The sequence below is a fragment of the Ambystoma mexicanum genome, chromosome 14 (assembly GCF_040938575.1).
Source record: "Ambystoma mexicanum isolate Mex_15411 chromosome 14, UKY_AmexF1_1, whole genome shotgun sequence".
Taxonomy (NCBI): domain Eukaryota; kingdom Metazoa; phylum Chordata; class Amphibia; order Caudata; family Ambystomatidae; genus Ambystoma; species Ambystoma mexicanum.
The window spans coordinates 393291434-393304449 of NC_090940.1; the positions used below are offsets into that span (position 1 = coordinate 393291434).

General features: G+C 44.2%; 1 protein-coding gene across 1 annotated transcript in view; it reads left to right on the forward strand.

The window, feature by feature from the left end:
- Positions 1–13016, forward strand: part of PLEKHG3 (pleckstrin homology and RhoGEF domain containing G3) — a 352319-nt gene that overhangs the window by 297941 nt on the left and 41362 nt on the right. Inside the window, exon 17 of the mRNA XM_069638314.1 lies at positions 10687–12226. Coding sequence (XP_069494415.1) covers positions 10687–12226 — 1540 coding nt within the window. The remainder of the gene's footprint in view (positions 1–10686; positions 12227–13016) is intronic.

Consider the following 13016-nt stretch of genomic DNA (forward strand, 5'->3'; position numbering starts at 1 on the left):
TGTTGCCGAACAATTGTGCAAGCCAGTCGACAGGTTTCAGCAAATATTTATTTATTGCATTCATCAGGAAAATTATCTCCACCATGTGAGATAATGCACACAATTATGATCTGGTCACCTCTTTTCCATCTCTTCTAGGCAGCAGATGTTTGGGCAAACCCTTGTCCTATTTCACTTGAGTGTGTTATCTGGCCTCACACACATCAAGGATGTTATTCTATCTAAATTGTTAGCCTGAATGGAACATCTGATCTGGGTCACTGTTGCCTTGTAAATCTCTCCTGGTTAGGTTCAGTCTCCACAACACTGCCGGCGTACAGTGCACATGTCATGCTAAAAGGTTTGAGATGTTGGTCAGAGAACACTATACTGATAGGGGTGACTTTTCTTCTACACAACCCTAGAGTTCACCATCATAACAATGTATTCTGAATATGATGGAAGCAACCCTGGCATACTGGTTCACGAGCTGGAAGGCTCCTGCTTCCTTGTTGGATTGCTGTGGCAATCCACAAACTCCTGTTGAGCATAAATCTCTTCATCTTCGATTGATTTTGTAGGGGCAGTTATTCGTGGGGGTGGTTGTTACGACTGGGAACTCTGTCAATCCGTGGTTTCTTTTCTTCTGCATTGTACTTTTGTCCATTGAGAGACTGACTTGTTATTTTGGCAAAGAATAGAAACAATCCCCTTTTGTGCGGACAACTGTTCAGGGCCTCGGTGGGGACATATTCTTCACAGGACTTGAGAAGGGATTCTTGATGCTGTCCCCTTATTACCGCTATTCCTATGGTACTTCAGAATAGTGCTGACTGCCTTCTGCCTCAACCATTGTTCATTTTGCATTCCTTTAGTTGTAGAATGCAATTGTGAAATGTCCTTTTGTGGGGCTTCTTTGCCACTTTCTTGTTCTTGAAACCCTTGCTGTTTGAGATTGAAGCTGTAAAGTTTGACTCCTAATCTTTTGCAACCCATGCTCTTACACTGGTGTTTTGGAAAACTGCTTTTTTGGTAGTAATAAATTCCAAGTAAATTAGATGAAGAGCTTGAGGATGGTCAACATTTTTAATTTTTTGCAATACGTGGGAATGTGCGAGCCTTCCCGCATGCTGGGCTTAACCCTTCCCCACCCCTCTTCAGATGGATTATACTTGCTGGAGGATTGTTGCCTAGAGGTGTTTGAGCAGAGATTACCCCAGGGCTGCATATGCAAAGGCAAAGCATGCAGTTAGTGACTTGACATGAGCTAAACAAGAACAGTTCATGCTTTATTGCCCAAGTGAATAAGTGTGTGATCAAGGAGTAGCTTGCAGCCAACGGTTGGTAGTAGCCTGTATTTATCACAAATTACAACACACGTTCCAGAGGATGGTGGCCTGTTGCCACCCCAAACAGGCAAATGATGAGCTTGGGGGTTGGTATGAGTAGGCTCCCCTGATAACCCTCACTTTGTCCTGGTCTTAGGGCAGGGAAGTGTCACATTGCCATTGCAGGCACTGTGGTCTGTGGTAGGTCAGAAGGAGGAGACGGAAGAAAGGGATGCCATGATTCAGCAAGGTTTATTATAAAATAATAAAGCACATGCCTAACTTTCATTACCTTAAGGGTTTCTGTACCTTACCTAACTAAACCAGGGTGCTTGTTTGTCAACAGTGAAGTCTGTAACCAAAAGTCTATCCTGCATCCCAAAAGCTAACCTGTCCTGTCCATGCCACTATTACTAAATAAAAGAAAGGTTCCTGGAAAATGACTCCCTTCTCCTTGATTGCTTGCTCAGCTCAGTTCTCACAATTCTCCTCAATAGGGGATTTAAAAAAAGGCATTTGCCACTTCTTGCACTAAATTTTCCACTTCCTTCAAGGGGCTTCTCCACGTGCTTGGCCACAAGTTCCTTTGTTTTCTTAGAGTTCTCTCTGCACTTTCTTTACAGTTCAACAGGGTCTTTGTAGACCACTGGTATTTCACAATGCATTTCTACTCTCTTGAACAAATACACTTGTTGGGGCTCTCTCTCCGATTTTTATTTATCTTCTCACTAGCCCATTCGAGTTGAGCCCTCCTTTGACTGACTCCTTATTTGTAGACTTTTCACTCCTCTTACAAGTTTGCCACTCACCGTGACGAGTGTGATCAATCTTCTTATGATTCTCACTCTCCTTGCCAATTTGCCAGTCTCTGGGACGAGATGGATTAGTCCCATTAGGATTCAAACTCTTCTGATAGATTTGCCACACACTGGGATGAGTAAGATTACTCCACTCTTTATGTTCGGCATAGTAACTTTCGTAGTTGTCAATGTCCCCCTTTGTTATTACGCCAAGCAGTGCTCCAGATAATATTTTGAAGTGGCAGTATTTTACTTGATACTTTTTAAAGTTGGGAGTAAAATGATTTTTTAGGGAGTAAAAATGTAAGTCGAATTCCCAACTAAAAGTATCTTCTAAGCGAGTAAAAATGTTTTAACTTCAAAACGGAAATGTTTTTGTAATAATGATTTCATTGAACTTATGATAATTTCTTCTGTGGTACTACGTGCACTACTGGTCCAAGCATATCCACAGAGCTGTGTGTGTGTGTAAGCAGGGGTACAATGTCCTATGTGTCTGTTTCCAATTTTTTGCTGCGAGTATTTTTACTCCCTATTTTTATGTTTGGGGAGTATTTGCCTATTTTTAGGCAGTAAAGGTGGCTGATACACATCTGTAGGGCTGACCGCGATTCATCCCGCTCTCCCTTTTACTTGGGTTGTAATGGGGATGCGTCACCGGTTCAGCGTTCCTCCTTATTCGTCACTCGCTATTGGTCAGGATGGCTTCTCCGCTTTATCTCGATCTCACTGGACACCTTCCGTGGCATCCCACCGTGGTATCGGCTCCTGAAGGGTTCTTCTGCTCCTTTCCCTTTTGGCCACCAGCTCTCGCCTCAGTTTCACAGACCTGTCTGGGTCTCGTGTTGGCATGCTTCTCCCTCAGCATGTCAAAGTTGTTGGAGCTATGCGTCCTCCCTAGACTTAAGTCTCTCCTGGGACTGACAGCATCCTGACACTCTTGAAGTAGTCTGCTCGTAGCGCAATGCACCTGGGACACTGCTTCTCTCAACTGGTTTTCTGCTGTGCAATCCAGCGTCTTCCCCGAGTCACCGGCTCTCCTCAGACCGAAACTCCTGGGTCTCTCTAAAAAAATAGTCCATAGGCGCCCCTCTGCGAGAACGAACACGGCCCATTGACCTGTTCTTTGGGAAGGTACCCACTTGAGAGTCCGCAGCCACACTTTAGCTCACTGTACCTTCCAGAGATGGGAAGTTTCCATTTGCATATCAGTCTTTGTCCCGCTCACATGGGCAGTCCCGCACTGGAATTCTATGGCAATTCCCTTCTGAACAAGAGTACCAACAGTAACCTGGGCCTCTCACTGGTTCGCTGGCTCCTCCCACTTTTATCATGCAACGCTGGGCCTTCCCCAGCCTGTCAGCATAGTATTTTCTCTGTGTTGGTCTTGTATTCTTGATTACTCTGAGTGGTTTCTTCCCCGCAGTATCTGGTAGAACTTCTTCGTTACTCTGATGATCTTACTTTTCACAGTACCCCACTGATATCTTTCTTTAGTTATTATTATACAATACATACAAGAGGAGCATTGGTGTCTGTCATTTGCTAGAATTGGATTGGGTATTTGAGGACAATAAAAAGGAGTTCCTCCTTGGAAAGGGAGTCCTTGTCCCCAAGGGGGGAGTCTTTGCCTGTGAAGTCCTGCTTGCCGCCAGCCCTAGGGGGAATGTTGCCTAGCGGCTCACCTCCCTAGCCTCACAGGAAGGGGCTTCCCCCCCTTGGGCAAAGTGACAGAATCCCTTGATGCATCACAGGTCCCTTTAAGATAATCGAGGAATGGCAGTCCAGAAGAACTGGCAACACCTGCAAATTCTGCTTCCCTGACCCGGGTACAACAATCTACTGACAGAAAGAGAGGCTTGTGAATTAGGATTGGAAACAGGACAGACAGCCACCCATCCATCCATCACACACGTTGAATGATGTTAATGTTATGTTAAAGGACATTTGTACCGCGCACTATCACCACTGGAGTGGTCCCCTGGCGGCTCTGAAATAGAAAGGGAGGGGGGTTAGTGGGAGGAAGCTGGAAAAGTGCAAGAGAGCAGTGATGTGCTGTTGGCGGCCTCAGCCCAGTTGGTCCGTTGGCTGGGCCTAGGGTGTTTGCGGCCGGTAGTCGTCGTGTACTGTTGTGCGAGTCTGTGTGTTTTTGTTTTGTTGTTGTAATGTAGTGAAGTTTGTGCGGTTTGTAGTGCTGTAGGTTTGTGTTTAGTTTGGAGTTTGAGAGATGTACGCGGACGGGGAAATTGTTAGTGCAATTGGTTAGTTGGCTTTTCTATCCTGACTTGAGGCAGTGAGCTTCGGCTTCTGTAATCTCCCCAGATGGGTTTCGGGAGCACCCTTGTGCCTCTGTCCTGATCTGGGTCCATCCGGCCTTCAAGGTCCCTTTCAGATCTGGCGCCCTCATCCCCCAGCCTCCCTCGCAGCCCTTCCTGTCTTCCCTTCCCACTCATACAGCCAGTTCACCTGCCAATGTCCACAACTCAGTTATTGTGGTGTTTGATAATATCCCGACAATTTCACAACATTTTGGTACCTGGTGGCAACTAAGGGGCGATTGCAGGTGTTGGGTGGGGTTGTTGACTCCATCTCCATGGGTGTCGCCCGAGTTCCACTCTATACTCTGTCACTCGTCCGGGTAACGTGGGAGCTTCCCAGTCAGTTCTGAGAGTTGGTGTCCGTGTCCACTCTAGTTTAGTCATCCTTTTCCCTTTCTGTTTCGGTTTTCAGTTTGAGTCGAAGGTGTTGAAGAGCCAGGTTTTTAGTAATTTCCAAAATTTTAGGTGATCTTTGGTGTTATTTCTTTTGGGATGTTCCAGGTTTTTGCGGCTAAGTGATAGGAGGAGGTGCCTCCAAGCTTTTTCTTGAGGTATGGTTTTGGTTCCAGGCGGATTTCGTTGCTTCACCTGAGGAGTCTTGTTGGTTTGTAGATTATTTTCTTTTGTAGGAATTCTGCTCCTTGTCCGCTGATTGCCCTGTGGGTTATGCACATTGTTTTGACGGTGATGTGATGTTTTACGGGGAGCCAGTGTAGTGTGTTTAGAGCAAGAGTGATGTGTTCTCTTATTGATAGTTTGAGGAGTAGTCTGGCTGCTGCATTTTGGATCTGTTGTAGTTTCTTCAGGAGGTATTCCGGTATTCCAAGGTAGAGGCTGTTTGCATAGTCGATTCTTGTCATGATGAGGGCGATGATAGTGAGTGTTTTGTGTGTGAAGGAGAGGAAACGTAGGATTTTTCTTGCCATGTTAAGGAGGAAAAAGCATTTCTTGACTGTTACATTTATTTGCGGTTCCCATTTCCGTTGGCCACGGTATGGTGGTTTCGTTCGCTTGGTCTTTGGGTATGATCATGATTTCTGTCTTTCCTGGGTTGATTTTCAGGTTGTTGGCAGTCATCCAGTTGAAAACATTTTTTAGACACTTGATTAGGGTTCAATGATCGGCTTGGGTGTCTTTGATTTTGTAGATGATTTGAGTATCATCTGCGTAGTTGTAGCATGTAATGTTATACTTTTTTGAAGATTGTGATAACCGGAGTCTGGTAGAGATTGAAGTACAGTGGTGACAGTGAGGATCCTTGAGGCACTCCACAGTCGTTACCTCTTGGAGTGGATTTGAAGGGTTTAATCCATACGGTTTCTGTTCTGTCTACTAGGAATGATTTAGTCCAGAGTAGTGCTATGTTTGTTATGCCTATGTCTTCTAGTCTTTTGGTTAGGGTGTCATGACTAACTGTGTCGAAGGCTGCGGAGAGGTTGAGTGGATAAGGGCTGAGGCTGTGTTTGAGTCTGTGTTGGTTTTTAGGTCGTCCCAGATGGATAGTAGTGCTGTTTCCGTTCCTCTTGCAGGCCTGAATCCAACTTGAGCTTGGTCTAGCAGGTGGTGTTTTTCTACGTGTTCTTGAGTTAGTTTATATACGTAGGTTTCCAGGAGTTTTGCCGGGTAGGGAATGTTTGAAATCGGCCTGCAGTTGGAGAGATCTTCTACGTCGCCACTTGTGTTTTTCAGAAGTGGTTTGATATATGCTGATTTGAAGGTCCTCGGTACAGTTCCTGTTGCTAGTGATAGGTTCAAAAGGTTTCTGTAGTATTCTGCGGGCGACAGGGATCCATGAGTGATCCAGCTTTCTTGCTGTGCTTTACCAGCATTGCAAATGCCTCTGCTGATATTTCAGGAAAGTTTTTGAGTTTGTGCTGAGGTTCTGTGATAGGTTTGCTTGGTAGTATGTTGTGGTCGGTTGGTATGTTTTGTATGGTTTGTCGGATGTCATTGATTTTTTTTCTTGAAGTGGTCTGCCAGGTCATTGCATAATTTCTCTGAGGGGTTTGGAGTGTTGTCACAGACTGGTGGGTTTCTCATCTCTTTAATTATGTTAAACATTTCTTTTTGAGTGTGGTGGCATTGGTGATTCTGTCATCATAATGCCTTCTCTTCGCCTTTTGAATTTCTTTCTTGTATGCGCGGATTTGTCTCTGGAAACAGTTTCTTTTGTCTGGGTTGTATTCTTTCCTCCATTCCAGTTTCATCTTTTTGTTTTCCTTTTTCATGGTGCTTAATAGTGGGGTGAACCGTTTTGCCATTGCTCTTTTTTCTGATGGGGTGAATGGTTTTTCTGGGGCGATCTTGTCAATTGTCTGCAATCCATTTGTGTAGTAGCTGCACTTTCTCGTCTAGGTCAGCTAGCTATAGTTCTGTAATTGAGGGTTTGGTTAACTCCAGTTGTTCGAATAGGTTGCTTTCTTTGATGTGTTTCCAGTTTCTTTTTGTGGTGGTTGTGAGTTTAGGAGGTTGGATGCCGACTTGAGTAAGCAGAGTGATCACGAATGGGATGATGAGATGGTCTCTCCATAGTATTTGTATTGGCGGTGCCGTGGTAAAGTTTTTCCTTGACGAAAATTGCGTTGAGGATGTGTCCTGCCGAGTGTGTTGCCCCTTTGACTAGTTGCCGTAGTTTGATGGTAGTGAGTTGTTCAGTTAGTGAGTTTTGGGGGTTGGCGTGACTGTCTTCCAACCAGATGTTGAAGTCCCCCAGGATGATTAGGTATTCGTGGTTGATGGCTATGTTGGTGATGGCTTCTATGACGTTATCGACGAGGGTTGCATTATATGTCGGTGGTCTGTACACCAAGATAAATGTGACGTTGGTTTTTGGGCTTGCTGTTAGGTGTATTAACATGGTTTCGCAGTTGAGGATGTTAAGGGGTTCATCTGTTTTTATTTTCCGGTGTCGTTTGAATGCTATTGCGATGCCTTCTCCTTTTTAGTTTTTCCTCTTTATTTGAAGGCATTTGAAGTCTGTTGGAAGGCAGCTTTGGAGTGTGATTTTTGTAGTTGTCGTCCAGCCATGTTTCTGTGATGAACAGGATGTCAATGACGTTGTCATCAAGTAGGTCGAAGATCTCTGTTGAATGTTTTGACATGGATCTTGCGTTTATAAGATTGCTGTGGAGTTTAGAGGTGTTGTTTGGTTTAGGCTTTCTCGTTGAGGTCATCTTCTGATCGGAGATGGGGTTTCCTTCCTGGTCGATCTCTTGTTGGGGTGTAGGTTTTGGGGCGTCAACATCTTCGAAGAGTTGTTCTAGGTTCTGTCTTGGGTTTTTGTTTTCATCTGGTTTGTCTTCCATGAGTTGTGGTTGTCGATTGGAAGTTCTTCTTGCTTTGGTGATGTAAGGTGTTATCGCATCGGTCGTGTGTTTGTTGTTTCTTGTGTTGTTCATCCTTCTTCTGCGATTTTGTGTTGGGTAGTTTGATGTTGCTGCTTTTAGCGTTGGGTTGGTTTGCTCTGGTGACCAGTTATCAGCGAGGTAAGGAGTTAAGTAGAGGGATTTGTCTCTTGTCTCTGTGTTGGTTCGATTTTTGTTCCTGACTGCGGGGGTGCGTTCTGTAGTTGTGGTTCTTTGTTGCTGTTCCGGAGTGTTTGTTCTTTCTTCTCTTGTTCTTTCCCTCGGAATGGGTCGTTTGCGCAGCATTATAAGATAGAGCGTTGTTTAGTCTTTATTTATTTGCTGGTGTCCAGTTGGTTCTGCTTTGGTCTGGTTGCCTTGTGGTATAGTAATGGGCGTGGAGGCTGTCCGCTAACAGATAGGGCTCTGTCTGCAGGTGGTATTTCCGGCTGAAGTAGCCGACTCGTTCAGTCGCTGTCTTGAGAGGGGTGGGGGGTGGTTAGGGGTTATATAGTTGGGTTTTATCGGTGGATCTCTTTAGTGTCCGTCTCCCTGTATGCGGTTCACTGCGGTATATGGTGTATAGGAGAGAGTAAGCGTAGTAGTGTGATATGGTGGTTATCAGTAAAGTGCTTGCAACCAGGCACGAGAGCAGGATAGGGGGTGTACACATATGTATATAAAGCGACAGGATAACATGGGGATACAGGTATGTAGCATATATAAAACTTTAACATAGTGACGCTTTTAGGCACACTCAATGATGTTGGCCACACTTTCTAAATTCAAATTGTAGCACAATCTAGATGCAGGATTCGATACAGTGACGCCATTAGGGCACACTCAATGAAGTTGGGCGCACTTTCTAAATTCAAATTGTAACAGAGTCTAGATATAAGATTAAACACAGTGAGGCTATTAGGGCACACTCAATGGTACTTGGGCACACTATCTAGATGTGAAGCTCAACACAGTGAAACAATTTGGGCACACTCGATGATCTTAGGCGCACTTTCAAATTTTTGCACAGTGACGCTATTGAGCATACTCTGTGATGTTGGGCGCACTTTCTAAGTTGAATCTTTATCACAGTGACACTATTAGGCACACTTTCCAAGTTCCCGCTATTGGGCACACTTTCTAAATTCAACTTTATCACAGTGACGCTAATTGGGCACACTTTCCAAGTTCGCGCTATTGGGCACACTTTCTAAATCACTTTCTAAGTTGTCAAAGCCATCTCCTTCTGCAGCCGACTCTACCAAACGTATTAACCTTTCTAGAAAATTTCTCTTCGCCAATAACTGCCTTACTTTAGCGAGAGCCATCATAGACAGTAAATTGGACTACTGCAATGCCATCCTAGCAGGGACCTCCTCTAAAACATCAGCTGCTCCAAAGTAACGCCCTTAGAGCAGTCTGGGGTTTAAAGCGTTCCAACCACATCTCCCACATCAGACGAGAGGCACACTGGCTTCCCCTCAAAGCCTGCATGGAATTCAAACTCTCGCCATCACCTACCGCTGCCTACACAATACTGCCCCCGCCCCTTTACCTCGCCAACCGCATCACCAGGAAGCACAAAATGCGCAATCTCCGTTCTTCTACCATGTCAGCCTTGAACACACCAACATTTGCTAGAAAGAGAGCTGGGGACCCATGCTTCACCATTGTTCCCACCCTGTGGAATGCCCTTCCTCAGCAGATCCAAGATGAACCTACCTATGCTCTCTTCTGCAAGAAATTAAAAACATCTTTGTTCAACAAATATCTCTAATATTCGGGCCAGACCTGCCTACTCTTAACCCAGCTCACTTTCTTGATGTAATGTAACAACCCTCTTTGTATGACGCGTATCCTAAAATGTAAGGCAACCACCCTACTCTGTATGTCTTACGTTTTGTTGCAATGTAACCTTACTGTTCTCATTGAATCCTAATTATGTACCTTTTGGCGCCACAATACCTCTGGGTTTGGGTGCTATCAACAAATACAATAAATAAATGCTTCCCCGGGAAGACAAGGTACATGCGGGAGAACTAGACACACTTTTGGAGCAAAACCTTTGGCTCTAATCACCCCTCCTTGAGGAAGGTCATTGCAAATCTGCAAGTCAGAGATGATGGTCCTGCCTAGTGACCTCATGAAGGGCACAGAACCCCTAAAACTTGAACTTGTGATTGTTTGAAGGACTAGGGAAGCCTTAAATAACCGGGTTCTTCAACCAAGGACTAAGGGGAAACCTAGTCCATGAGCACTTCACTTCCCTTCAGAAAGCTTTTCTTTTGGTTTTGTTTCTGAGAAACTGCCCAGACCCTGGGTAGAACATGGTTAACACCTGTTTTTGTTTGTTTCGCCATCCTTTTAGTTTGTACCCCTAATAAATTAATATAGAAGTATAGGTCTTTGATCTCACCCCTGTTGTTTTGGGCAGATGTCTGGGACCCAGCGTGCCATGATCAAAGCAATTCTGAGCTCCTCTGTTACTTTCCTGTCTATTTGTTCTTCTCTGTGGAACAGCTGCCTTAGGAATATACTGCCTCCAATTTTATAATAAGTTCTCAACAGCGTTACACTTCAAAATATCTTACACGCAACCGCATTCAGAGCATATGTTGCTTAAGGGGTACATACGTTTGAATTTAGCCGCACATTTTGTTTGAAGTGGCATCTACAACATTGTTTTGCATATTAGTTATCTATCACATTTATGTACTTCAGCTATTTAGAGATGGTAATTCACCAGTAATGCAGATAATACAATCGCTTTTAGATGTTAATGGATGCGCTCTCAGTCATTTGTAGCGCGTATAGACACGCAATTCGTTTTTTCATGTTAGATGTTCAACTTCAGAGTTAAATGCTGTAATCTTAACAATTTTAGTTATTTTAATAACATGTGTTAATCTTTTTTAAGGTTACTGCTGAAATGGAGCAGATTAGCTTTCCAGAAGATCCCCCATCGGAACACATTTTTGAAGAGATGCCTAATGATTTTCAGCCAGTTGACCACCAAGAGCCTATAAGGACAACCCAATCCGAAGGTTTTGTTGAAAACCATGTTCTAGACATTCATGATCCTATAGATCAAACCGAGAGTGAGAATATTGAGGATCTCAAGACGTTGAGTAGTGAAGAGGAGGAGGTGATCGCCCAGCAGCCGGAGAGCATCCTTCCACCTTCTGTTCTGAACCAAGCCAGCATCATTGCAGAGCGGTTTGTGAACAGCCTTTCCAGGCGGGGCAGCCTGGCACTAGATGATGGGAAATATGTTGGCTGCCTCACCCCTCGATTAACCAGCAGAAGTGGTAGCACCAAAAGTTTGGATTGCATTGATAAGATTCCATACCACAGCAGTTCTTCTGATGTTCATAACTGCTGCTCTCCACAAGAGATCCCAGTTGACAGTTCAGCGTTTTTCTCACCATGCTTTTCCCCATTAAATGGAGCTGGATCTCCAAACTTGGAGAGCCCCAGCGAGACAGACAGGACTACATTCAGGAGAAAAGACTCCACATTGTCCAAACAGGACAGATTGCTTCTTGACAAAATCAAAGGTTATTATGATCATGCAGAGAGTAATGATGCAGCCTTCAGCATCAAGAGAAGGGAGAGCCTGTCGTATATCCCATCTGGACTCGTTCGAAACTCTGTATTTAAGTTTAACAGCCTGCCAAGGACTGAACCTAAATTGGAGGTTGTTGTAAGGAAAAGGATAGGCAGTTCTTCCAATGACACCAATGGCCTTGGTGGGAGTAGACCTGCATCGTGGGCCCATCCAGATGTACAATTTACTAACAATAGTGAAAAGGTAGAATCTTGCGTTTCATTTCCCAAGCAGAATGGAGGTCCGGACAGAAGTACTGATCTTGGGGATCAATTGCCGATTTCCGATGATGAATTTAAACCACCATCTGAGATGTTCAAAGTATGGGAGGAGATTGAGAAGGCACGCAGTAACACTTTTACCGAAAGTTATGGTTCCTTGAATGAACTTGAGTCAGGCAAAACCAACACAACGCCATGCTACAAGCAGAATGGGGAGATGCCATCTAGAAACCTAGAGAATGGATATGACTTGCATGAACCTTTGCACATTGTTGAGGACAGTGACCTCAGTACCATAACCGAGGAATCTCCTGTTCCTTCTCCAGAAAGTACTTCTCCATGTCAGGCAATGCCCGCAAAACTAACTTGCAATGCAACGGAGGTTGGCCAACATTACAAGATGGACAAGCCTATAAAACTTCACCCGAAGATATTACAACTCACTCAAAGCCTAGATGGAGACATGACCGACAAGATGAAGAGCAAGGTGTATCTGCTCGCCAGGAAATATAGCCAAAGGATAAAATGCAACAAACCTGTGGCGCAGCGACATTTGAAAGAGTTGGAGGAAGATCTTCGGAAAAACAATCTCATCTCTGCACAGGAGGCGAAACAGAACGATGACAAAGGTAAACAAGAAACCTTCTGATGGTTGGTTATAATGCACTGGTTACAGAACATTACGATTCTCAGGTGTTCTGATGGGTTACTCTTATGCTTAGTAGTGGAGGCGCATCCACTATAATGACCATCCTAGCTAAAATATTTCCCCAAACTGCATTATTTGTGATTTCTGTCATACCAATTACATCTTTTATGTTCTAAATCCTATGCCGCAATACCCTGGCATGCTTTTTGAAATAGGAGTGACTTTTTGGCGAGTACCTCAACTGCCTGCACTCTCCCAGTATAAGATTTCATGCTTTGCACATCCATGTGCAGGACTCTCATCGGATTGCTTTTTCCGCTGGTCAACAAAGAACATAGGAGCCATTTCTGCATTTATTTCCAAATCTGTGTTCTGGCGTTTATGCACTGTGCCAGTCCAACAAAACGGAGGTGTGGTGTGCTACAACCATTAAATCCTCTTTGGCAGACTCCATAATGTCTTGAAAATCCATGTTCCATCTTACAAGATCTGGTCAAGTCAGCAAAGTTGAGTGCCCATAAAATCTAAATGTATATGTAATCGCAAAACCTGCTCAATCTATCCATCCTCGTTTATTTCATACTAGTCCTCTACTATTGCTTCTCACTTGTTAAAACATGATCGACATTTCTTGCAGCTTGCATTTATATTGCATTCCATTTAAAGGGATATGCTTTCAACAGGGATTGTTGCAAGGGGCTACATTTGGTTGTCCAAAGGTTCTTCATACCCTTAATGCTTTATTGAAAACATTGGCAAATGGACACCTT